At 42.8% G+C, this 27,368-nt stretch overlaps 1 protein-coding gene across 3 annotated transcripts in view; it reads left to right on the top strand.

Annotated features, from left to right (window-relative positions):
* Positions 1 to 24,159, top strand: part of APBB2 (amyloid beta precursor protein binding family B member 2) — a gene marked incomplete at its 5' end in the record, with an annotated part of 122,278 nt that extends 98,119 nt beyond the window's left edge. For all 3 annotated transcript variants that reach the window (XM_082482293.1, XM_082482292.1, XM_082482294.1), the window contains 6 exons: positions 17,750 to 17,864; positions 20,423 to 20,510; positions 21,603 to 21,686; positions 22,168 to 22,283; positions 23,069 to 23,248; positions 23,872 to 24,159. In XM_082482293.1, the coding sequence (XP_082338419.1) occupies positions 17,750 to 17,864; positions 20,423 to 20,510; positions 21,603 to 21,686; positions 22,168 to 22,283; positions 23,069 to 23,248; positions 23,872 to 24,039 (751 nt within the window). In that variant the 3' untranslated portion in view covers positions 24,040 to 24,159. The remainder of the gene's footprint in view (positions 1 to 17,749; positions 17,865 to 20,422; positions 20,511 to 21,602; positions 21,687 to 22,167; positions 22,284 to 23,068; positions 23,249 to 23,871) is intronic.
* Positions 24,160 to 27,368: the final 3,209 nt, after the last annotated feature.

Genomic DNA, 27,368 nt, shown 5'->3' with positions numbered 1-27,368 from the left:
TCTTCCCACGTTATTGGCAGGATCTGGCTTGACCCCTTTTAGCTCAGTCAGCTTGGAAAAGGCTATGTAGAGCAGCATACCAAAGCACTTCCACAGCTGCTCTTGCAGCATTTCTGGCACTGAAAGCTGTCAACAAAATCTGCCATTTGAACTGAAACTTTCTGTGTCTGGTTTTTAAGCCTTGGGGTTGTTTGTTTATTTATTTATTTTAACTTTTATGGTAAATCGTTCAACCACATTTGAGCCACCAGAATGTGAAGGGAGTACAGGCAAATAGTCTTTTGTGTGAAATTAATTCATAAGTTACAAGACACTCTATGAGGAGATACTGGGTTAATTGGAAAGCTGTAATTAACTGGTTAGAAGCAGGATTGATTCATGTACATCCCACGGTGTGGGAGTCCCTCAGCCAGAGCCCTGCTCGTTCCTCGCTGCCTGGGGAAGTCCAGCAGCCCAACTGCTTGTGTTTTTCTCTCACCTTCCTGAATTTCCTCCTGTGCTTTTTTCTTTGTCTGTGCTGGCAGCTGCAATGGTGATTATTTTGTACAATTGTATCTTGCATAACGATAGGGGAAGTAACATATCTCCCTTTAAGAGTTTGCACCAGTAGGTCATGTTTTGCATCTAATTATACTGTGTTCAAAATCTGCTAGATCCAAGAAATATCTTTTCCCTTCCCATCCCCCCTACTCACCCACCCCACCCCCAGTACATTGTGCCTAAGTTGCTGGAAGATTTTTCCAATATAAAGCTTTTTCTGAAAGATAATCTCTGTTTGTCCACTTCATATAAAGCTAGTGATTAATGCATGAAGAAAATTATATGTATTTTGCTTCTCATACTACTTAGAAACATTGACTGTATTTTCTGGGAAAGTAAAAGTGATACTACTTTTTCAATTCTGATTTTCAGACTGGAACTGAGCTATATATACAAGGCCTGTTTAGGCTTGAAAAACTTCTAATGTTTTCAATACTGACTTCTAATTTTAACCTCTTAATTTATAAAATGTTAGCAATAGGTATGGTAAAGTCCTTGCTGATTCTGCAAAGCCCAGTAGAAAGCCCATGTAGCTGAAGTGAATGAACGAGTAGGGTTTTGGTTGGGAAGATCCATGCAAGTCACCACTGGATATTGAAAAGGGGAAACTCCCAGTTCACTACATGGAAGCAAGTGGAGCAGAGCGCCCTGTGTTTCTTCTTTATATGAGGCTAGGTCTCACACTTCCATTGTAAAATTTCTGGGAATGACGGTTACATTTGTAAATATGGATCTTCTTTCCAACTTGGCTGCTTTCATGGAATCAGCCCAGGTTGGAAGGAACATCTAAAGACCATCTGATCCAACCTTTCATGGGAAGGGGAGCCTAGATGAGACTGTCTAGCACCCTGTCCAGTCACATCTTGAAAATCTCCTGTGATGGGGACTCTACTATGTCCCTGGAGAAGTGGTTCTGGTGAATGATTGTCCTTCACAAGGAGACACATGGAGATTACAAGGGGCAATGGGTACAAGTTGCACCAGGAGAGGTTTCATCTCAAAATAAGAAGGAAATTAAACCTATAGCTATGTACATATGCATCCATTTGTGACTTGCACTCCTGTGTTGGATGGATGCATTAACTAACCATATGCACGTTTAGTTAAAAACTGGCTTAGGAAGCCTAGGTTTATTCCGGAACTACTCACTAAGCCATTTCTAAACAACAGATCAATCCCTGTAAGCTTTGCAACCTTGCTAAAGTGAGATGTCTAATGGCAATTGGATCCTTTCCCTCCAGCACGCTCTGTCTTTAATCCTGCCCTTATTACTTGAGATGGGATGATTTTTCCACTCCACTACTTTTTTCTCAGAGTCAGTTACAAACTAGGATGATGTAGGGTCACACATTTTTGTGCATGGTGCATGAACCTTGCTCAGATGCTCACTGGAGATGAGCCCTTCTTAAAAGAGGGGAGCTGTGAGATGAATGCAGGAGTCCGGGGCGGAAGAGCAGGACTAAGCATCTCTCTTCTGGAGAATGGTTGTTATCCCTATGGAGACACTATACAATGCATAAAGTGGTGTCCTGTTTCTAAGGAGGGGTGAGCAGAAGCAGGCATCAACCCACCTCATTCCCCAGCGCAACTAAGCCTTTTGGTTAAGCCTTTTGGTGGTTGCTGAAGAGCTTCAGAGATGAAGGTGTGTAGTGGTTTTATACATCCTGGCTTCAGCTTAGTGCTCGTGTGAGGTTGCTAGCTAGGCTGTCACTTCTTCAGGGTGCTACTTTCAGAGGAGCCCAAGTGACCTTGGGGTGTGAGCTTTCGGAAAAGACATTAAAAAACCTCCTGATGATCTTGCTACTCTTTCAGTTTAAACAACATAAGGTTTTCACAGCCTGAAGAATTATTCTTGTTTGTTTTGTCAGCGTCTGCTTTAAATAGTGTTATTTTGGAAGAAGAGAGGTTCATGCACTTTGTATGTCTATTTATGCTTTCTGCATACTACTTCCCGGACTTGTGTGTGGTATTTTAAGCTTGATTACCTCCCAGTGTTGATATGTCTGTGCTGCCTCTCTAAATTCAGCTGATGCCTGTTGGCTTCATCGCATGTTTCCAAAAATACAAACTTCAGAGCATCAGGATTCAACCAAAAGAAGTGTCAAAAGGAAATAGTGGCAGTATGCTTAGATACACTGTGCTACAAACAAACAGTGAATGTTAAATGCACAGCACTTCTTTCAGCTACCCTGTCTCATCATATGCTGGAGCTCTGTCTGTGTGAGTGCTTTTTAACTTGCTCTTTCTGTTTCTTCATGCTTCCCTGGATTCAGAGAGAGGTAAATGATTTTCATTTTTCCATTATTCTCTGTGTTTATCCTTCCGGCATGCACCAAATAATGCTTGTATTGGTTTGCTTGTATCAGTGAACAGAAGCTAAACTTCAGTGAGTAAATTTGTATCTGTCACCTTTTCACCTTGCTATTAATAGTATTATAAGTTGATATTGCCTGTTGTTTTTTTTCCAGGTCCCAAGCCATCAAACTAGAACAGTTTAAAATCATGCTATGCGGTGATTTGATACCTGCTTCTGGTATTTTGAGTTTAAAATTTAGACGTTGTTGTTCTCTGTAATCTGAAATACAGGAAAGTGCTATTAAAATCCCACCTTTTATTCAAATAAAAAAAGCATGATGCATAGAGCAGGGAATTTAAGAGCTAAGTTTAGCAAGAATTGGAAACAATGCTTATTTCCTATTTTTGGTACTTGTTTTGGATCCAGCTGGGTTGGTCACTTGCCTTTCAAGTTGGAAGAAAAGTTGTCCCCAGTATGTTTGATTTGTTTCAATGTACAAAGGCATCGTTTGGGATTCTCTACAATGCTTCCTGTCTCATGGGAGCGCAGACAGTAAGGCATTGTAGTCAGGTGCTTTGCAGCACAAGGGCAGCAGCCACTCCAAAGGCTCTTACTGATAGAATTGCATCCCTCAGATGAGATTTGGGGTTTGTTTGCTCTTCTAAATTGCAAGGACTTGATACTGGGACTGGGTGGAAGGAATATGGCTTGGAGATGTGGACCGTTCCTCGCATTTGCTTTGTGGAATATAATGAGAACGGTTTCCAGGCTTGACTGGTTTTTAATCAATTCTTCAGGCGGCGCTGGCCTAGGGAAATGTTTGAACTTTCTTGATTATGGCTTTGCAATTTAATGTAGATTTCATGCATGTGGGAAGTGATGATCCTCCCAGACTAACAGTGGCAAAAGTGTGCTGCAAGCAGATTCGTGGATAGCGTCTGTGTGCGATTGCGGTGTTCTCTGTCTGAATAATAAAGAACAAAGGAGAACAAGTAAGCAATGCTTATGAAACAAATCACACTAGAGAGATTAACTGTTCTACTGTAGTCTGCTGACTTCAGTGAAATCTGTAGTAGTGCTTTCAGCATCTCAACTTGATGCATTTCTTTATAAGGAATATTTGAAGACTGAATAAACAAAGGCCCATGTCTTCTAATTACATCTGGAAGATAGAAGCATTGTCAAAAATATCTAAATACTAATATGTCAAAATCAAATTTACCGGGTCTGCTGCAAAGAGGCTGTTCAGAAGTTCACAGGCATAATAACATTCATTTACTTAAAGGAAATTCAGCATTCATCAAAAATGCTAGACTGGCCATCCTGAGGAGTTAAACCACCGCTTTTTGACACTACAGAGGAAAAGCAGCAACTATAATGGCCTTGACAACCTACCTCATTTGTGTGCCTTTTCCTTGAAAACTACTGCACAGGATAGGAAGGCAGCCCCCTGCCTGTGCACATTTCATAAATGTTGTGAAGCAATTAAGCAGAAGAAAAAAAAATCCACCATGAAAAACTTGTGGCAATAAAGTCAGCAGTCGGTGATTTTTATAGGATCTGTCCTGGAAGTTTTGTCTTCCTTTCAGTCCATTTATAAAACAAGCTGAGGTCTAAGCTGCTGCTTGACTCCTCAACCTGCCGTGTCTGTCAAGCAGTTGGTGAGCAGCAGGAAGCCTCATCTGACCCCCAAGCACCAGCTGGATGTGCCATACTGTTATCTGGGCCCCCCTTGTGCTGCCCGTGCTACAAGAGCACAGGGTCTCCAGGACAGTCTCGGTGGTGACCACAGCATTTGTGATAGACTGTCCTCCTTTCCCTGACAGTAGTACTTCAGCCTTATCATGAGGTGAGGTTGGGAAGGAGGACCAGCATGGAATATAAATCTTAGCTGTACAATCTGTACTTTTGTCACTGTGGTAACACAGCTCATGGATCCGGAGAGCTTAGCTATTGAGTCGCGCTTTGACATGACTCCATCTATGTAAATCTGCGGCCTTTTGCAGGGGTGGAATATAGCCCTTGGTAGTGGAAAGGGAAATGATTTGTAACATCTCAGAGCCAGCAAGGCAGTGGTGACAAGGCTGCCGGGAGTCCTCTCCCCTCCCCTGCAAGAGGAGGTAGTGGGAAGAGCATCTGTAGCTTCGTGAGGATCAGGCGGCGGGAAGGAAATTGGAGTGAAAGTCGTGCAAATGCTTTCAGGCTTGGAAGGGCTGAGCTGGGTATCGGACATATCAGCTCTGTGAGGGTTTTAACACATTTTGGAAGCACACAGAACTGTGGCAATGATAAGACATCAAAGAAAAATTGGCAGGCTGTGTGTTTTAGGGCTGCCAGATTAAAGCCTCTGAGTATCACACAAAGTAGCCATAGCTCCTCCTTAAGAGCTAGCAAGTGACGTTATCAAAGAATGAAGCAAACAGCCTTTCAGCAGGGGATAATTTGCCCTACAAACTTTATGCATGAATTAGAGAAACAAGCTACACTGTGTCAATGCCAGACCATTTGAGGAGAATTTCATAAATGGAGAACTGGTGTTTTGCTGCAAGCAAAACGCGTTTTTAAGCTGTGTGAGAACTGAAGTAAGAAAAGTCTCCCAAATGTCTCCACTTGAGAGGGCACCTTAACTACTTGGGTTAAAAATTAATGACCAGGATAATGTAGCGGTGGCCAAGTCTGCCATTCTGGGTTGTAGCTGGGGAGCAGCCAGAGAGGTGCAGGAGCTCTGTGGAGCAGAGCTCTTGGAGTGAAGAAAAATTGCAAGGCTTTTGTATGTTTTTAGGATTGCCAGCAACTGTCGGAAACATAGGGAAATTTATTCTCTCCTATATCTCTTCCAACTCTAATCACTGAGGAGAAGAGAGTACATGTGGTGAAATGCGCCATAACTGTCTGTGGGAAATGGGAAGGAGAAGACTCGTGGGGGTAGTTTTCTTCCTCATCCTGTAGGTTTTGATTCCAAAATGGTTGGTATAGTCACCTGGAGAAGGGGCTGTGGGGTTCCTTTGGAGGGTGTGGAAGGGAAGTGGTGGTTTCATTCCATGTCTGTTTCATAACTTGTAGGTGAAATGGAAGTTGAAAAATCCTCAGTAAATCTTCTACAAACAGATTTTGCATCTTGTGTGAATACTGTTTGTTTCGACTAGTTCTGGTTTCTTACCTTCAGGTTTTTCTCCCTAACTTCGCAAATTCCTCTTGACATAAGACAAATGAACTGAACAGAATCCCAGACTTCATTTCAGCTATAAATCATTTCCCTTCCTTCTATGTAAAAGAGCAGTCTCAGTAAAAGATTTAAAGTGTTAATCCAGAATATCTGTAATTTCTGTCGTACATATGCAGGGTTTTTTGCACCTCATCTTCCCTCGCCATTTGTGATACTAGAATAGTTGTGTGTCATGCAAAAACCCCATCAGAGCGTGGTTGTGTTGGTGTTACATTTATCCACTTTTCTTCTCACGTGTTTTCTCTCACTTTCCTTGCTTTTCTCCTTCTCCACTCATTTACTCTGCTCCCATGGAAGTTCATGTCTCGCCAGTGAATGGCAGCCACCCGCCAGGTGCCTTCAGACCCACTTCTGCCATAGTGGTGGCTGCTCTCCCTTTTTTTCTTCCTGCGGTCACAAATCGCTGGTAGCTGTTTGCAGGAAAGCAAAGTGAAGCCTGAAGGTTATAGACTCAGGAGATGGTTTCCCTGCCGCCCGGCAGTGTGTGCTCTGTGACCCGCCTTCACAGGAGCCTGTACGGTCACACCAGTACGTAGAAATAAACAGTCATCTTCTGTGGGCTATTCTGGATGAATTTCAATCAATTTTAAGCCAAGCCTGGAGGATATAATTTTCTGGTTCAAGGATTCTTGTTGCAATTTGTAGTACATAAATCTGTAAAGCAATTTACCTTTTCCTGCACGTGTATCATTTTAATGTAATTGTTTTAAATAGTGGCAATGTAATTTTGATTGATAAGAGTAAAAAAAAATTATTTCAGACTTCAAGGCTAGGTTGTTGGAGTTTTTTAACGAAAAAAAGGGTTAATGCAGTTCTACTCTGCTTTGAAGAAATAAGTTTATAGTGAGAAGGTAATGGAGGATGTGCTGCTCTTTCAGGCTTTACTTAATTGGGATGTCTCCTAGGACTTTAGCCTAATAGTGGCAAATGGCTATGACTGCTACTCAAACAGGACAACATTAGCATAAATTGCATTTAATGTGATTATATTCATCCAAGGTTGAGCAGCTAAGTGATGCTTAGCCAGGTGTTAAATAGGTACGGCTATCTAAGTTTTAGTCAATTACTGTAGACATTTGCCAATTAAAGAGCATAAAAGAGCAAATAAAAATGAAATTCCTTTCTGCTTAGCACCTTACATTGTCTTTGCAATTCTCTAAATTGCTTTTTAAAATGTCTCTAGTCCTGTACTCTTTCAAAATAAAGAAATTTCTACTGAATTTGTTACTGTTTTACCCACTTGTGCAGCAAAATAATTTTCTTACCTATTTTTCTTATTTTCTAGCTTTTTTCCAGAGTCCTGATTCATATACAGTTCCTATAACTGGAAAGATGATAGTGGATCATGTAGTACCTGCGCAAATGACTAAAAAAAAAAATTACCTACTATGCAGTACCCCTTCTCTATAATCCTGTATGAACAGAAGTGGTGCATTTGTGTTACAAATTTTTAAGAATTTACAGCTTTTTTCTTCAATGAAGTACGTTACTCTCACTAAACACCTTGCTGCTCTCCCCACTGACGTGGAAGGGTATTTTTCCAGGAGCTGTGATTCAATCCCCCAGATCTCATGTGTGCACACACACCCTGTTGAGACAGAGAAGACTCCAGCTGAATGGGATATGATCTGTTAACCCTACGCTAGCTCTGTATTCAGCCATAGGCTTTGTAAAGGCTTTTGACTTTATTTTTTTCCCTTGTTTTCTCAGCAAGGTGTAAAGGCAGGAGAATGGTAAGAGGAGGCATTTGCCCTTTACTGTAAATTTCTATGGCAAACACGTTACTTGGCACTTCTTCATTATCAAATGGGGCCTGTTGCACATAAATCTCACTTAAATGTTAATCAGCTGCAATTGAATGAAGGTTTACAGATGAGGTGACCCAGAAGGGATCTGAAGTGAAAGAAGAATCAGAGAGCCTTCTTGTGGCTTATTTGGTATTCAAGGCTTTGGTCAAACAAGAAGCTGTTGCCTTCTCCCCTGTGTAGGGAAAGCCAAAACTTTTCCCAGGTTTAGCTTTGTTATTGATGCTGCAGTGAGCAGATACTCGGGAATCCCCAAAGCCATACCTTTCTTCTCCACGAGGGAGCACGGAGGCTGGTTTTGTTTTCCCAACAAATGCCTGAAGCAAGGCTGCAAGGCTCCCACGGGCCTTGGAGAAGCTGACTGCCACCAGCCTGTACTGACACCTCCAGGTCTTGGCAACTGGGCTGTTTGTGTGAGCGCATGGGCATCTAGTTGACTTCGTGAATTAATGAAATCAGTAGTATTGTTTGTGCACTGTCAGAAGGGTGATATCGTACAACTTGGTCAAAGAAAATCCTCAAAGATTTGTTTGAAAGTTTTAGAAGGCGGGCATTCTTTGTTGCAGCGCTGGATGCACAGGGGATCGTTTCTCCCAGCGTGCATGTCAGATGTTGCTTTAGACACAGCTTATATTACTCTGTCACATATGTACGCATTACTGTTGGGGTGTTGGTGGACAGCCGGCTGAATATGAGCCGGCAGTGTGCCCAGGTGGCCAAAAAGGCCAACAGCATCCTAGCCTGTATCAGGAATAGTGTGGTCAGCAGGACTAGGGAAGTGATCATAGAATCATAGAATGGTTTAGGTTGGAAAGGACCTTGAAGATCATCGAGTTCCAACCCCCGTGCTATAGGCAGGGACACCTCCCACTACAACAGGTTGTCCAAGGCCACATCCAACCTGGCCTTCAACACCTCCAGGGATGGGACATAGCTTCTCTGGGCAACCTGTTCCAGTGCCTTACCACCCTTAAAGTGAAAAACTTCTTCCTAATGTTCGATCTGACCCCGCCCTCCTCCAGTTTAAAGCCATTCCTCCTCGTCCTATCGCTACATGCCCTAGTAAAAGTCCTTCCCCAGCTCTCCTGTAGGCCCCCTTTAGATACTGGAAGACCGCAATAAGATCTCCCCGGAGCCTTCTCTTCTCCAGGCTGAACAGCCCCAACTCTTTCAGCCTCTCCTCATAGGGGAGGTGCTCCAGCCCTCGGATCATCCTCGTGGCTCTCCTCTGGACACGCTCCAGCAAGTCCATGTCCTTCTTATGTGGGGACTCCAGAGCTGGATGCAGTACTCCAGGTGGGGTCTCATGAGAGTGGAGTAGAGGGGCAGAATCACCTCCTTTGACCTGCTGGCCACACTTCTTCTGATGCAACCCGGGATACGGTTGGCCTTCTGGGCTGTGATTGCACATTGCTGGCTCATGTTGAGCTTCTCGTCAACTAGCACCCCCAGGTCCTTCTCCTCAGGGCTGCTCTCCAGCCATTTCCTGCCAAGCCTGTATTTGTGCTTGGGATTGCAGTGGGCAGTTCTCCATTTTCCCAATCCTCACATTTGTATTGTGCATCATGCGCAGTGCAGCTGCAGTCCTTGCCAGTGAAGACTGAGGCAAAAAAGTCATTGAGTACCTCAGCTCTGTCTCTGTCCCAGGTAACCAGTTCTTGCGCTTCCTTCCGGAGAGGGCCCGCATTTTCCCTAGTCTTTCTTTTCTCGCTGACATACTTAAGGATTTTTTGTTTGTCTTAATGTCCCTGGCCAGATTTAGTTCTATCTGGGCTTTAGCTTGTCTAACCCAATCCCTGGCTGCTCGAATGATTCCTCTGTATTCCTCCCAGGCCACCTGCCCCTGTTTCCACTCCCTATAGGCCTCCTTTTTCCTTCTGGTCGTGTCTAGGAGCTCCTTGTTCATCCATGCAGGCTTCCGGGCTTTTCTGCCTGCCTTCCTCTTTGTAGCGATGCATCGCTCCTGAGCTTGGAGGAGGTGGTCCTTGAATATTAACGCTTTCTTGGACCCCTCTTCCCTCCAGCGCTTCATCCTATGGCACCATACCAAGCAGATTCTTCAAGAGGCCAAAGTCAAGGGTGGTCAGCCTGCTGCACACATTCCTCGCTGCCTCAAGGATCTCGAACTCAACCATTTCATGGTCACTACAGCCCAGTCTACCCTTGAGTTGACACTGTCTACCAGCCCCTCTTTGTTGGTAAGAACAAGGTCCAGCATAGCTCCTCTCTTTGTTGCCTCCTCAACCACTTGGAGAAGAAAGTTGTCCTCAATGCAATCCAAGAACCTCCTGGATTGCCTATGCCTGGCTGTGTTACCCTTCCAACAGATGTCGGGGTGGTTGAAGTCAGCCGTGAGAACCAGGGTCTGTGAACGTGATGCTGCCCCTATCTGTCTATAGAGGGCTTCATCCTCTCAGTCTTCTTGGTTGGGTGGCCTGTAGCAGACCTCCACTGTAATGTCCCCTGCTCCTGATTTCTCTTTAATCCTGACCCATAGGCTCTCAGTTGGCTTTTTATCCATCTTTAGGCTGAGCTCCATGCATTCCAGCTGCTCTTTGACATATAAGGCAACACCACCTCCTCATTTCCCTTGCCTGTCTCTCCTGAAGAACCCGTAGCCTTTCATGCCAACATGGCATGGAAGGATCATACCCCTGTACTAGGCACTGGTGAGGCCCCACCTCAAGTACTGCGTTCTGTTTTGGGCCCCTCACTACAAGAAGGACATTGAGGTGTTGGGGCGTGTCCAGAGAAGGGCTACAAAGCTGGTGAGGGGTCTGGAGGACAAGTCTTATGAGGAACGACTGAGGGAACTGGGGTTGTTTAGCCTGGAGAAGAGGAGGCTGAGGGGAGATCTTATCACCCTCTGCAAGTACCTGAAAGGAAGTTGTAGAGAAGTGGGGCTGACCTCTTCTCCCTGGTGACAAGTGATAGGACAAAAGGAAATGGGTTCAAGTTATGCCAGGGGACGTTTAGATTGGATATTAGGAAACATTTTTTCACTGAAAGGGTTATCAAGCATTGGAACAGGCTGCCCAGGGAGCTGGTGGATTCGCCATCCCTGGAGGTGTTTAAAAAAAGGGTAGATGTGGTACTTAGGGACATGGTTTGGAAGTGGTTTTTGTCAGGGTAGGTTAATGGTTGGACTTGATGATCTTAAAGGTCCCTTCCAACCTCAGCAATTCTATGATTCTACATTTCTTGGAATGGTCATACACATTCATTCTGTTTCCTAGAGCTAATTATAATATTTGCGTAGTGATTGCACATGCACTTTGAGTCTCTTAGGGTCTCCTGCAGGGGTCTTTGGTGGTCTTTGGGGGCCTCTCGTGGTCTGTGGTGGTCTCCTTTTGGTGTCTTGTAGGTGAACTCTCCTTTTGGGGCGTGCGTAGTGTTGAGCGATCCAGGTGGCAGATGCTCTTCTTTGTATCTCACTGGTTTCAACTGGTTCTCAGCCCTAAATTCCATTATCTCGTTTTTTATGTTGACACTTGCATCCTGGATTTCTCAAGGCTTCTGAAGCAAGTGCAAGCTAAGCATGTAAAGTGACTGTTGAAAATAAGACTGGTATTTCTCAAGGTCTTTAGGCCTATGCCTACAAAAAGACGGCAGAAGATAAGAGGCCCAAGGCCTTTAGGCCTAGTGTATCAAGGGAGAAGGAAGGTTAGCGTTAGCATGCTAATTTTGATTAATGATTTGAAAACAGATGGTGCTGGCAGGGTTACGCATGATGGAGTACCACAGGTTTTGAAGAACTCAGATTTCCTCCTCTCTCTCAGCAGATTTACAGATGCAGGCGCTGATCATCTAAAGGTTTATGCATATTCACAATCCATGTATGTAATTAGCAGATTTACTTTGTTCAAGCTGTTCAGGTACTTAAAGTGAAACACTGGTGCGTGAGTTTGAAACGCCACTGCAAGGGTTTCATTAGCTCTCAGTATTTGAAACTGATGTGCTAGCTGGTTCATGTTCTCTTGTAATTGTGTGATACCGTCTTGTTTATGAATCATAGAATCATAGAATTGCTGAGGTTGGAAGGGACCTTGAAGATCATCAAGTCCAACCATTAACCTACCCTGACAAAAACCACTTCCAAACCATGTCCCGAAGTACCACATCTACCCTTTTTTTAAACACCTCCAGGGATGGCGAATCCACCAGTTCCCTGGGCAGCCTGTTCCAATGCTTGATAACCCTTTCAGTGAAAAAATGTTTCCTAATATCCAATCTAAACGTCCCCTGGCATAACTTGAACCCATTTCCTTTTGTCCTATCACTTGTCACCAGGGAGAAGAGGTCAGCCCCACCTCTCTACAGCCTCCTTTCAGGTACTTGCAGAGGGTGATAAGATCTCCCCTCAGCCTCCTCTTCTCCAGGCTAAACAACCCCAGTTCCCTCAGTCGTTCCTCATAAGACTTGTCCTCCAGACCCCTCACCAGCTTTGTAGCCCTTCTCTGGACACGCCCCAACACCTCAATGTCCTTCTTGTAGTGAGGGGCCCAAAACTGAATGCAGTACTCTAGGTGGGACCTCACCAGTGCCGAGTACAGAATGTGTACCTTACAAACAGAAATATTTACAGAAGCTGTAGGACCAAGCACCATAGAGGCTGTATGGAACCCTTATGTGCACCGCTGCAGTACTGAGGCAGAACTTGCTGAGCTGAGTCATGGGCCAGGTGCCTCTGGCAGCAGCAGTGCCTTCCTGGCACCCACTAACACCACCGCCAGCAGGAAGTGGCTTTTCTGGCACTTCTTTAAGGTGACTCAAGTGGAATTTCACAGGACAAAGATGAGACATTTCTCGCAGCCTCGGGGGCTTTCCAGGCCATACACTGGAGACTTGCTGCAAACAGTAGAGGCATCAACGTTTCTTCAAGAAGAACCCCCAGTATCAATATGGGCTGGGGGATGAAGGGGTTGAGAGCAGCCCTGCCTAGAAGGACTTGGGTGTGGATGAAAAACTGGACAAGAGCCGGCAGTGTGCACTAGCAGCCCAGAAAGCCAACTGCATCCTGGGCTGCATCAAAAGAAGTGTGGCCAGCAGGTGGAGGGAGGCGATTCTGCTCTGCTCTGGTGAGACCCCACCTGGAGTACTGCATCCAGCTCTGGGAGCCCCAGCATAAGAAGGACATGGACCTGTTGGAGTGGATCCAGAGAAGGGCCACAAAGATGACCAGAGGGCTGGAGCACCTTTCCTATGAAGATAAGCTGAGGCAGTTGGGGTTGTTCAGCCTGGAGAAGAAAAGGGGCTCCACAGAGACCTTATAGCAGCATTCCGGTATCTGAAGGGGGCCTACAGGAAAGATGGGACCAGACGGGACCTGTTGCGATAGGACAAGGTGTAACGGTTTAAAACTAAAAGATAGTAGATTCAGACTAGATAGAAGGAAGAAATTGTTTATGATGAGGGTGGTTAAACACTGGTGCGGGTTGCCCAGAGAGGTGGTAGATGCCTCATCCCTGGAAACATTCAGTATCAGGTTGGATGGGGCTCTGAGCAACCTGATCTGGTTGAAGATGTCCCGGCTCATTGCAGGGGGGTTGGACTAGATGATCTTTAAAGGTCCCTTCCAACCCAAAACATTTAAAAAAAAAAAAATGTCCTGCAGCAGTCCGTGTAGGAGAACGTTAGGTGGCCTATATGTAGAGTCACTACTAGCTCCATCAGAAAATCAACATGTTGCATTTTGCCTAAAAATAACATCTTTGTTGGTAGTATCTGCCCACAGATAGTGCAGAGCAGGTCTGTCATCAGGACAGTTGTCATCCTACTCTTGCAGGGACAACAGGGTTGCAGGCACTTCTGTGGCAGGACTAAAGTGGCAGGTGAGCCCCTTGTCACCTGGAGCATCCCCTACAGATACTGCATCCATAGCACTCAACAGACTCCTTCTCCCTGCCCTCACCACAGGTCTTACAATTCAGGGAGGTTACTGAGCCGGGCTCTGCATGGTGGCTCGTTCATTTCGCTGTCATTAGCCTTCCAGGAACAGAGAAAAGTTCTTATCAAAAAGCACATGAGCTTGTTAAATGTCAATGCTGCCCTCCGCATTGGTCTCCTTTGATCAGAAAAGTAAAGTTATGCTTGTGAGAGAAATGAGACTCAGCAGGCTGCCTCCAGTCCACCTCTCTGCCTTTAAAAGGCTGTTGAAAATACTCTCATCTGAGGTGTTTCCAACCTGTGGGGCATAGTTATGAGTTGTGTTCCTATATGACCAAAATCTTTGATCCTGACAGAATTCAGTCTTTAGTTTAACACAGTTTTAATTGTTTAGCTCATTTTTATCTCTGCAGTCCTTTGAGTCCTACCTCCACTGGGAGGCAACGTGCTGAATAAACACGTTTAGTATCATCTTACAGGTTCCCTTAAGGCTGGAAATCCTGGCAGTTGGGCTTGGGTCTCAGATGAATTCTCTGCAGGGTGAGATTTAATGTGGCCTCAGGGGTTGTCCCTGCATCAGGGACTTGGCAGCGCAGAGAGGGTGCTCTGCCTGATGTGGTCTGCAGCAAAGCATGGTAGTTTATTGGGGTATTTGTAGTGTGCCGGGACATTGCCAGAGCTGCTGATAAAAGGTTGGACCATAATTTTTTTCCTGTTAAAATGGGTTTTGCTGGCAACGTGTTACATCCTCCAAGCCCCGATGACTTGCTTTGGTGGCTTTGTTCTGTCGTAGTATTTATTAACAATAAAAGAAGGTTCTAACAGATAGCTGTATGGCTAACAGACAGGGCAAGTTATCTTCTGTGTATGTGCAGCTCCTTGAAGGTGGTAGTCTTACAATTAGAAATTCTGGTATTGTGCAGTGCTCTTGGGGCTGTGCGGATTTCTGTTTATTCAAACAGGCTTCTGCGCAGCGCAAGCAATTTGGCAAAACAGCAGAGGATGCTCCTCCTAGGATCATTTGTAAAGGAATGATTACAAGTCCTCAAAGGAATAATATTGATTTGAGGTAAATGCTTGTCCATGGTAATAAATAGCCACGTAATGGTCACATAGATGGCTTTCAATGTTATTTTAAGTTAACGCGAACGCAGGTTTCAGCTGTTATGTCTGCACTCTAAAAGAATAGACCTTGATCCAATAGTGAGGAGTGCGCAGCAGTCTGCTTGTTCATGCAGCTTTGCTCCCTGCAGTGATGGTCACTGCCAGCAAGGTTTTCTTGCATTTAAGGTGGTGGAAACGGTAGCAAATCCTTGGCTGTTAAGTGAACGGTGTTTTCATACGGCAGTTAAAATATTTGTAAGGGAAGGTATTTGGACTCAAAAAATGTGAAGCCTGAAACTTAGAGCATTTAAAAGATGGCAGCTAAAGCCAAACGCATAGAAAATAAAAATCCCAAATGCTTGGGATGTCTGGAAATTCTTCACTTACAGCTCTTGAACCAGGCAAGGTCTCTTCAGATCTTCACGATATTCTATTTGGGACTTTTGTGAGCCTGGGCATTTCCAACTACCTGCTCTGCAGATCTTTCAGGAGCATCAATAATGTTGAAAACTTACTTCAAAAGGCAAAAATCTCAATGTTTTTTTATGTGGCACTTGGTTTCATTTTTTTCCCATAGCTGCTTATTTTTTGTAAGCCATAGCTGAGCCATACCCCTTTCTATTAGTGTTATTACTACAGTCCAGCTTGGAATCTTCAATTTGCTTTTGAAACATTAATCTGGGAGGAAACCCTTCTAAAGCGAGGTTTGGCACATGTACAGATGAGCCAAAAAGCATCAGCTTTTTTCCAGGAGCAAGATTCCAGCTGGAATTCAGCATCTCCGTGAACTTGCAGTGCAGTAAAAGAGAACAATGTGCCAAAAGGCTCTTGCACCTTGTGGCCGAGGTGCTTGGGCGTCAGGCTGGAGCTAGGAAACCTCAGGGCATCTTCTATAATAGCCAGCACCTTCCTGGATTATTACTTTGTGATTTTTCCTGCAAGTCATGAGCAGTTGGGCGAAACACTGTCCCTCCCCAGGGTGCGTGTGTCACACATGCTGGCAGGGTGACAGCCGATGCAGCCTGTGGGCTGTGTTCCCCCTGCAGGAAGGGTTCAGGGGGCAACATGCTCCATGTGCTGCTTCCTGTCTCTGCTGTGCCCTGATGCATGCCATCGCACGATGGGATGCAGTGAGATGGAGGGGTCTCTCCAGCTTCACTGTGTTTCTGTGTGGAATTGTTTCTGAATATCAGCTCCCAATAGTTTGGTTTTGGTTTTGTGGTTTGTTGTTGAGGGTTTTTTTTAGTATTATTCCTCAGGCTTCAGGTTGCAAACCAGTTAAATGGAGGAACAACCTGTGCCTTGTCACTGAGCATCCCAGGCTGTGGGCGACTGCCCCTTTCTTATTAATGACAAAATCTAGTGCTGCCAAATTAAGTACAGATAAGGTACTTAACTGCGGGTCAACCTTTGTATCTCGTACAGAGCTGAAAGTCCATCTATCCATCTGCCACAGTCTCTGGTTCTCCCTGTACAGAATTCTTCAGTTCACTGGGCATCTAAAATGAACAAAGAAATTGGCAATCCGTGCTACATTAAACCCTGCTCGGGATATTTACAGACTTCAGTATAAACTGAAGTATCCATGTACATAAAACCTGTGGTTTAGGAGGAGAGTGACAATATGGGGTTTTGTCCACCTGGAATATCCCTCCTATCACTTCATCAGTTGGGGTGTTGCTGGTAATGAGTTACGTGTAAAGAGGAAAGGCACTGAAAAGAGACTTCAGGCATAAGTAGCTGTTGCAAGCTCCCGCTTCCCTTGTCTGATCCAATCCTGGTAAGCTACTCAGCATAGCTCTGCTAGGGATGCAAAGTCCCAAAGAAATTGGGAGATAGCAGGAGGGTCTCAAAGTAGGACTGGGCTGTGGTTGCTCAGAGGACATGAAGAGGCAGAGGTGCAAGACCAAAGAGTGTAGACTGGTGAAGCAAGAAGATAACTGAACTGGGAAGAAGCCTGGCTTTGCCTGGCTGCCACCCTTACACACCGTCCCTGCTGCAGAACCAGCTTCAGGTTCCCACCTGTGAATGGGTTAATGGATGTCTTTGTCCCAAGAGGGTCATGAAGGCTCTACAGGACCGTGGTGATGGGCTCTTGGAGCAGGAGCAGTCCTTAACTTCGTATCCAAAAAATTGGGATGTATCCAAACTCTGATGCTTTCTTTAGACCATGTGCCCGCTGTGACTTTTTCAGAAGAGCTCCAAATCTTAAACAGCCCGAGAACAAATAAACTTAATCTTGGCATTTCTATCACCCATGCTAAAAAGCTATACTGTGTCGTGGTGACTAGCCACTATGGTGAAAAATCTCTTTTGTGGGGCAGCTTTATTTAACTTTTGAAAAAAAATAAGGTCAGAAATTTAGGCCAATTAGTGTGAGCAAAGCTCAGCAGGTTCACATCTCCCTTATGCATCAGATCTCTAATTACTATCTGCATATTTTAAACACTTTTTACAGTCCTTTGAAATACGATTTTTCTCTAACTAGAATCTTGTATGCTGTTTCTCAGATTTTTTAGCATTTAGGAGCTGCATGTGTTTTCTTTCTTAATCTGTAATTCTCTCCCCACTTCATCTTCAGTAAAATATTTGAGTAAATTTTCCCGTATATTTACAATTGCAGTTGGAATTACAGGTTGTAAATTCACTAAGTTGACAGGGTTAAGAAGCCAGTAAGCTCTTGAATTATATAGATTAAGCACCAAACTTTAAATATGTTTCATGAGTATGCAGTTTATCACATTTGTAGGTCTGCTTTGTCTAAGGCATTCATTTCATTCTTTGACAGCCGAGAATTAACAACCTGTTAAATTGAAGTAGGACTTGCTGTTTTGGAGACGCGACTGATTCTAATGCCTTAATTTGTTTTGCTTGTTCCTTTTGTTTACACAGAGACTTTGCTTATGTGGCAAGAGACAAAGACACAAGAATTCTGAAATGTCATGTGTTTCGATGTGACACACCCGCAAAAGCCATCGCCACAAGTTTACACGAAATCTGCTCAAAGGTAAGTGGATTTAAAGTCAGCTGCGTTTAGAGGTCCCTGAGCCTAATACGTACAATCAGTGATCCTATACAATGTTAGTTTAGTTTATTTAACTGGCAATGAGAAATGGTGTAGAGAATTTGGTAAAGGATGCAGATGGATGGGAGTAATGGGAAAGTGTGCATTTCAATTTGTGTAGGAGGAGAAGTGCTTTTGATTTGACAAGTCTGTATAGAGACTGAAGGTTTTCGTGAATAATAAAGAAGCTGTGGGTTCCAAATGGAAAAAGAACACAAAGCTTCAATTAATAATAAATGGTGATTTTAAACTCCGTAAATAAATCAGACCTTGTTTGAATGGTATTATCCTGCAGGAAAGTAGTTGCTAGCGTTACTGCCCGCTTAAAAAAAAATCAGGGAGGAGAGGGGATTTAAGCTACTCTAGTTACAAATACTAAATGATCTTAGTTCCTGCTTGTGGTAGTGTTGTCTGTAAAGCTGGAGAGGACTGTTCTTTTCAGTTGTTTTACCTTACAGATTTGCCACCATTCCCTGGTGATTAATTTTTGGTTTTCTTGCATGGTCAGTTCATGAGTGTCCTCTGTACGGTCATTTCACGCAGCGGTAGCAAGGCAGCACAGCTTTTACAGCAGGCAAATCTGATTGAAACGCTTTATAGAGAGGCAGTTAAACCAATCTACTTGAAACTCTCTTTTATTCTTTTATTGAGCTATGGTGGATTTGAGGCTGCATGCTCCTTTATAAAAATAGTATGCTGCTCATTTTGGTTTCCCTTAAAACATGTCGGCTTGCACCACAGCAAAAGTGGGCTGTGGGGATGAATAATCTTATCAGTTATCCCTGTGTAACTTGTCCCTCCTTGTGAGTCACAGCTCCTCTTAGAAAAGCTAGTTAGGAAACCTTTGGGTTTTAAAATTCCGCTGATTTACTGTATGCCTGTCATTTGCTTTTTACATTTTGTCTTCATGTTAGTGAATGGAATCAGTGATGTCAAATTCCCCTTTGCAGCCAGTTGCATAATCTAAAAATTTTTCATTTTTGCAACACTGCAGATGTGGCCACTGAACTTGTCATGTTTCACGCAAACAACATATGCATTTACACGGTGTGCATTACTCTAACCTTCTGGGCAGCAGAGTTTTGCCCCAGGCAGAGGCAGAAGGTAGCCCAGGAACTGTGCAAAGCCCGGCAGGTCTGTGCGGGCTCGGGCACCTGAGGAGACGCAGGCGGCAGGGCTCGGGGAGCTGCTCGGGTTGGCCAGGGAGCTGCAGGCTCTGCTGGGTGAAGTTTGACACCGGGGACTGCAGCAGTGACTGGCTGGAGAAGCCTAGACCTCGTATGTCCCTTGGCTTTCTCCTCCAACCCTCAATTCTCACAGATGTTTCCAGCAAGCCTAGCTGGGGAAAGTATGCTACGCAGCCCCTGCTACAGCTGCTTTTATCCAGTAAGGTCAACATCAAGTAAATGGTACAGTAGCTATACACAGGGGTATCAGAAAGGCAGTAGAGCTGTCACACATGGAACTATGGCATGAAACTCCTGGCATTAATTTTGGATAAGAGAGCAACTAAGCATTTAAAACCATATCTAATAGTACCACAAAAAAAACAGGACAGTGTTGTTAAGTAGAGCATGTTCCTTCATAATTCAGCAATAGATGTAATTGCGATTCATGGAAGTACTTGGCGCGTGCCAGCTGACACACGGGACCTCTTTGCTGAGTCAGGGCTTCTCCCTAAGGTAGTGTATATTGGTTTTCATCTGCAGGGGGGAGTATCACCATGTGTCCCTGTAACAGAAAATACTTTAAAAATATAAAACCTAAAAAAAAAATAAAGGGGAGTGTGTGCAGAATTTGCTAGAAGCATCTTCAGACCAAGTGTCATCTGCTGGAACACCAGTTATCTTTATAGCTTAATTACAATTAACAATCATAGCAAAAGAAGCAGATAGCAATGCTTCATATATGAGCTTTGGAAAATCTCTGTTAGCTTCCCTGGGTCCCTTCTCAGTCATATATTTTTAGGGAATAATCGCCCAAAGAGATTATTTGGGGGAAGAGGTGTCCTCTTTTGCTAACATTATACATTTGGGGGGAAGAACAGGTTGTATCTTGCATGGGATTTTTAATTCCAGAAGAAACATAAAAATGGAGGAAAAAATTAGACATAGCAGAAGATAGATCAGAGAGGAACATGAATAATAAACACTCTTCTCTGTGTGTTAAATATTTGTATTTCTTACTATATTACTTCTCACTGCAATTTTGCTGTTGATAAAAAATGGCTAGCGGTTTTTTTCCTCCTCCACCTATGTTTTATCTAGGTTTGGACACCACTTAAGTTCCTTATGTAGTTAAGGTATGGTGAATAAACTGGAGGAACATTAAAGTTGTTATTTAAAAAGAATAACGTGTTTAGTCATGTAGCTTCTGACTTATTTCAGATTTCAGAAACTAGGGTTGTAACAGGAGTACATTTATACTTGTATTTGCTGCTGTACTATATTTAAAAAAAAAAAAAGAAAAGAAAAAAGCTGTATTATCACTATCTTCTTCAGATTATGGCCGAACGGAAGAATGCTAAAGCTATGGCTTGCAGCTCATTGCAAGAGAGGACAAATGTCACCCTTGATGTTCCTCTGCAAGGTACTGTGTGTTACAGATAGTATCCTTGGGATGGTCTGATTTTAGATATGTTTCATTTCTGGTGCCGATTTTGACCAAAATGGAGCACGTTGGGTGGAGAGGTCAGGAGTATAAGCCTGTCTTTTAATTGCTGTATCTGACTGTAGCTTGGTACTGTATTACATCATTAAACATTTTTATTGTTTGACAGTTGCACAGTTATGTCAAGTTCTGCATTTCCTCTTTTATTTTGAAATACAGGTTTTGCAAATGTAGTCTTACTTATTTGTGGCTACTGGCACGTATCGTCTTGTTCACATGAAAATACCTCATGATTTGAGACTGCACAAATTGCCCAAATCTTCCTTAAAACCCGAATATACTCCAGTTAATCCCTTGGATTCAGGAGAGCTGTAGGAATCCTCCTAGGTCTCAGCATAGCATCAATTTTAGCAACTTCCAAGGCAAGAGGTGCAAGTGGATTGTCAACCACCTTAAGGGTCTTTTGCACACTCTACTGCATGGTATAAGAAAGTTGCCTTTTTGTGGCTTTATTAGTCATCGCCTAATAGTTGCTATTTTGAAAGTATTCCAGGAGACCAAACATACTCTGTGTTAGCTTTACAGGAAATTACATGCTTCTAGATCCACCAGTTTATACTGAATGTCTTACTCCTAATCCATACATCAACTCATGTAATTGTCTGATCAGACAGTAGTATTGATTACTTGTAGACCGTGTTTAACATAACAGGGATGGTATTAAAAACCGATTCCAGTTTTTACGTAGTTATGCAGTGAAACTTCGCTCTGTATGTCTCAGAGACACATTCATCTGTATTTTCTGGGTTTTAATATGACAGCAATATAACATGACCTTATTCTTAGATCAAGAATTTTAGACCAAGATTTAGGTGATGCAAAGTTATTCCTAATTACTTCAGAAATTATTGGGTATTGTTCTTGTCAGAGGGAGTGAAAATTTGTTTTACTCAGTACAATACCTTCAGACTACAATTACTGGGTAAACTGTTTTATGTTATTGATGAAATAAGAGTGATTTTCCCTGCTGTGAATGCTGATAAACAGAAATGGATTTTTGTTCCCATGCAGTAGATTTCCCAACACCAAAGACAGAACTGGTACAGAAGTTCCACGTCCAGTACCTGGGCATGCTACCTGTAGCAAAACCTGTGGGTATGTAACACTTATTCTTAAGTGACTTCCAAAGTACTTTGCGTAAACTCCAAGGGCCGGCCTCTGCTAGCCAAGTGTAAATGCATGATTTTCGAAGGGTAAGGCATGAAGACGTCTAGTATTCAGGGCCTCATTTGAACGTGTGTTTGGCAACCAGAGTATTTTGGGAGCTGCCAAGAAGGCTGTTGCTTTCTACTGCTCTCTCTGAATATAAGCTCTGTTACTAATGAGAAGTGTCCCAGCGAGCTCAAATGGTGCAGCAGCTAAACAAGACGTGATCCTGTTTTTTCAAAGCCAGAGGTGCCTGTTTTGTTTCTGCAGTTGAAGAAAACCAACTTCAGAACCCTTCCTTCCATCATCAAATTCATTTTACTAAGGAGTCTAAAACAATCTGTTTTCTGTACTACTATGTGAAAATAAATATTTTGTTATTGTTTGCTTATGTATTTATTTTTCATTATCACATTTTCTTCTGTTTTAGGGATGGATACTCTGAATAGTGCCATTGAAAGCCTAATGGCTTCCTCGAGCAAAGACGACTGGATGCCAGTTACCATGAATGTTGCTGATGCTACTGTCACAGTCATCAATGAGCGTGTAAGGCAGACTGTCTTGTTTAGAACGCGTTTAACATAATATGAGTGTTGAAAACCAGGGACACATAAACACTAGTAGGAGTTCATTTGTACTAGAATTCGTTTGCTTATCTTGCCTTTTATTTCTTTGCAGGGCTGTGAATCTGCAGGGGCTCTTACTGCTTGTATCAGCTTCAGCTTTGTTTACCATTCCAAGCATGTTTTCAAAAATATAAATTACTATAAGTATTAATTAGATACTTAAAACAAATTCAGTGTTATCCTTTCTAGGAATTTTGAGCCTAACATGTTGTCGGTTAAGCCCTGCGTAGCAATCCTAAATTCTAAACTGCATTTACTTTATTCTTGGTATGGAAGCCACAAGTAATATTAAAATCTGTGTTTCACATCACTGTTCTTTTGTAGAGCATTTTCCATAAAGATTAATACGATGAGATTTTCAAAGAATGTCTCTTATATATGTCTGTTGATGAGGTCTTAAACCAACATCTCTAACATACCAGTGATAGGGCAGTATCCTTTGGAGTCGCAATAGCCATCCATTTCCTCACAAAACAAGCAGGGCTTGAAACGCACGATACGCTCTGTGCTCACGCTCAAAGCCTTGGTCTTCTGGCGATAGCCTGGAAGGGGAGATCATCCAGCCCTGGCCGGAGCACACCAGCTACGTGCAGATAGATAAAAAGGAATTCCACAGTGCTGCATCAGTCTCTCCCCATTTAATCACTTTACCCAAGTTCCACAGAATATCCAGTAGTAATGACCAATCATTTGATTCATAACCAGAATGAAGAGGAGATCATGGTGGAGTGTCGTGTGCGGTTCCTGTCCTTCATGGGAGTAGGCAAGGACGTTCACACGTTCGCCTTCATTATGGATACAGGAAACCAGCATTTTGAGTGCCACGTTTTTTGGTGTGAACCAAATGCAGGCAATGTGTCAGAAGCTGTTCAGGCTGCTTGTATGGTAAGTCACCTTCTTCAAAGGCACCTAATAGCACTTAGATTTTTCACTGCCTCCATAAATAATAATCTTTCCAAATTTGCAATTATATTCGTTTCAATACAGAAAAAGAAAGAAGAGATAAAACTAGGAATTGAGATTCTAGTATAGTTGATCAATTAAAACCCAAACATTTTTAAGTTTGAAATGTTAATTTAGTGAACAATGCCCCTTTAATCATCTTCCCTCCGAACCTCTGCAACATCTGCAGTAAGTTAGAAATCTCTTCTTTCGCTGCACAAGTTATCTATCTAATGCTGGAAAAACATTTTGCTTGGGGTTGTGTTATACAGCCCGGCGACAATGCAGTGAAAATAATCCTTGTTCAAGAACAGATGAACCCAGAAAATTTATTTTTCAGTTTTCAAAGGGCTGTTCATATGATGTAGTATCTGTCACGTGCTAACAAACAGTTTCTGCCCACAGATTGACAGACCGATGTCCCATTAACTTCAGCTGGGCTGTCTGTCACGGCCAAAATGGAAGTTTGACTGTATTTCATGAGAAAGTATTAAAAGTGTATTTAAAAGGCTCTGTCAAAGCATTGGATACAGTAAGGACTGCAGAATGTTTTTTCTTTGTTGCAGTTACGGTATCAGAAGTGCTTAGTAGCCAGACCTCCTTCACAGAAAGTTCGACCGCCCCCACCTCCTGCAGACTCGGTGACTAGAAGAGTTACAACTAACGTAAAAAGAGGAGTGTTGTCCCTCATTGACACTTTGAAACAGAAACGCCCCGTCACCGAGATGCCATAGCTGCGTAAGAGAGAAGATTCTCCTGACATTTAACTGAAGATAACAGTAGCTACACTAAGGACAATGAACTGACGATGTCTGGCCTTCCATTTCAAATTGCTGATGCTTTGTCTTCAGAGAATTTCCCCTTATCGAAACAATGTTAGACAAGCATGTTCTCTTGTTCTTGCCACCATCGTGTGATATGAAAAGAAGCATGAATAATTTTTTTGCTGTCAGTGAGTTACATCATGAGCAATGGAAGGTCTGTTTGTTTGTAAATACATGAACATTACCTAAACTCACACAAAAAAAGAATATGGCCACGTCCCTCCCAGTGAACTCATGCTAAAGTCTTTGGAGTGAATGATGCCCGAGTTGATAGTTTCACCGTCTTGAGCTGGATTTGTCACAAACCAATCGTAAATCCTACAGCGCTTGGCTCTGTTTTCAACACTGGAGTGTAGGTACCAAGTATTAGCTACCATTGAATTACTGTAGATTAAATACCAAGTTTTATTTTTTACAGAACTACATTTGTTAGTTTTAAATTGTTCGTCAGCATTGGTCCAGCAATCACTTTAACATCTCCCTGACATGCTTTTGAATCATGGTGTCGTTAGTTCATCTGCTGGTTATACATTATAGTCTTTGAGAAGAATCGTGTTTAATACCAAACCAACGCTGACAAATCCAGAAGTGTTTTCAGCAATTGAGTCACAGGGTGATCCACTGAAGCTTTTCAGCTTAAAATATAAAAATGCACCTGTTGGCCGTTAAATTTATTCTCCTAAATCTGTCATTAATTCATCAAAAATACTATTTGTTTCACACAGGGCTTATACCAATCAGGAGCAAGAAAGAACTAGTCAGTAATTTTACTATCTTAAAACTCTCATAGAGACTAAAACGTTCCATACCTTATCCATACAAGTGTTTGATGAAATGTTCAATTCAGCATCTGCTTACACAGTTCCCCTTCCCCTCGGAGTTCGTTGCTGAATACTTTCCCCTTCCCCTCGGAGTTTGTTGCTGAATACTTTCCCCTTCCCTCGAAGTTCGTTGCTGAATACTTAATGTGCCACAAAAAGAACAATCATGTTTCTTGTTATTTGCAAAACTCCATGAAAATTCTTTTACTTTTAATGCTCTTGTGACAAAATAAGGAGAGAGCTGTTTTCTAACAGGATAGTGCTTCAGGTGGTACAACCTGATTTCAACGCTTTTGCTCCAAAGCCATCATCTAATTGCTTTGATCTACGCACTACTGCAGACCCTGACACAGTCAGCCCGGTGTTGCCTCTGAAAATTGTACCTCAGGCTAATTTTCAAATGCAGTTACGCATCTTCAGTCTCTCCCTTTGCCATCTTCTGCCTAGACCTGCAGATCGGTACAAATTTTGGAAATGGAACATTAAAGATATTTTTAACTAGTGTTAAAAATGTTTTGCCTCCATTTATAGATATGTTCCAAACCGTAACTGTCTCCCAAGACTGCAAATCTGGTCCTACTGAAATTTTAAAAGAACATTGTCAAGGTTGTTATTACAAGAAGTCTTTTTTTCATTTTACTATGCAAGAGACTGTTTGATAAACAAACTATTTTCTTTTTAGTTCCTTGTCTAAAATGAACAGCAGCACCTGGGCAAAGCAAGTTAGGAACACAAGGGGAAAAGAATGATGATTCAAGAAATTTCTGCATTGAAAAATGCAGAAAAATCATTAAACTAAACTCAGCCTGCTGTATGAGCAAGCGTCAGGTGAGGGCTAGCTATGCAACTATTGCAATTAAATTTAGCTCTCCAGAATACCCTCTTGAAGGACTGACCCTCCACCCGACTCAAATCTCTTTATGACGGTGGTTCCGCGCTGAAGCAGCGGTGTCCCCTCCCGAGGCTCAACTTGCTGTCACCTCCTTCGCACCAGCTCCAGCGCTTGGGCAGCTGGAGGGGCGGTTGCGTATGCCACGTAGGCAGGGAGAACAGGGAGCGAGGGGATGCAACCAAACTCTTTTTAGCAGTACCAACAGTTTAAATTGGTCACAAGGCCACATCTCAATGCACAGAGATGGCAGCTTGCACCCACGCTTGTTTGGTTTGGCATTGATGCCAACCACCTCTGCCAGGAGCAGTGTAAAAACTCACTTCCTATCACGGCTGCTATCGAAATGTGGTGGCTAACAGTGGATCCTACCAAGAGGGTAGGATTGTGAGGTTAAGAGATAAAAGTTTCTTTATTCAGCATCATGCTAGTGAGTCAAACTTTGACTTTATTTTATTTTAAATTACAAAAACTACTTTGACAGTGTCATTTTAAAGTTCCAGCTGGAAACGCCAGGATTTGGGCTTTGCAGCTGTTCTACAACAGTGAATTTTAAACAGTATAATTAAATTTTGTAGTTATATCTGCACAGTGCTGATTCTCCCCAAGAGAGATCCAGAGTTTTTAAACTAACCCAACGCCTGGCAAACAGCGATGTAAAGGTTCTTGTACATCGGTGTTGTCAAGGCTGCGAACATCCAGTTACCTTTCACTGCAAAGTCTGCAATCGCAGGCCGGGCTGAGAAGACAGAAAGGTACTTGAAAAGCCGTAGGTCACTTGCCAATATACATTTTAAGAGGTTTGTGTCTGTTAACCAAATGTTGTTGATTTTGCAAATACTTAAGTAGTGTACTTAATGGTCTGACTATACGCGGCCTTTTTGCTTCAGCAGAGCTCCTTATTCTCCAAAAGATTATACACCCAGGTGTTTGCAGAATCAGAGCCTAATATTGCAGAGCCAGTTCTCTTTGGTTAAACAATATGTTAAGACACTCTTTTTCCCATGGCCAAAAAAAGTATGTATGGGGTATGTGTGTTTGAGCAACTGCCACTGTTTTTGTTCATGTTATAGCGTCCCTTCAGTTATCTATGCATTTTTTTATAATACTTAGTGATTCTGTAGGCAGGCAGCCCTGTTCACTATGCCTTGTATGTCTGATGCCATATTTTAAATTAACCTGTTAAATACAGCTTAAAAGATTTTTATTTTATTTATTCTATTTTTACTGAAATATCCTGCATTATTATGTTGATGTATTGTCTTTACTGGACGCGCTCTTGTAACATTCTCCACTCTGTACACTATAGGTTGCCTAAAAAAAGGCAGGCTTTGTAATTATTTGTAGTCACATTTTTATTGAAGTCTGTAGAAAAATCATGTAAAGCAAAGCTAATTTCTTAATTTTTTTCAAGGCGAGTAGTAAGTTAGAGGTAAGTATCACGTCAGTCATGTCATTAGTATGCTCCCTTGCAGGGGCGAGGAGATTTATATTCACAGTCAACGACTATCAGATAAAAGCCTTTCTTT

This window comes from Vanellus vanellus (assembly GCF_965231255.1).
Source record: "Vanellus vanellus genome assembly, chromosome: 4".
Lineage (NCBI taxonomy): Eukaryota > Metazoa > Chordata > Aves > Charadriiformes > Charadriidae > Vanellus > Vanellus vanellus.
This window is presented reverse-complemented; position numbering and strand designations above follow the sequence as displayed.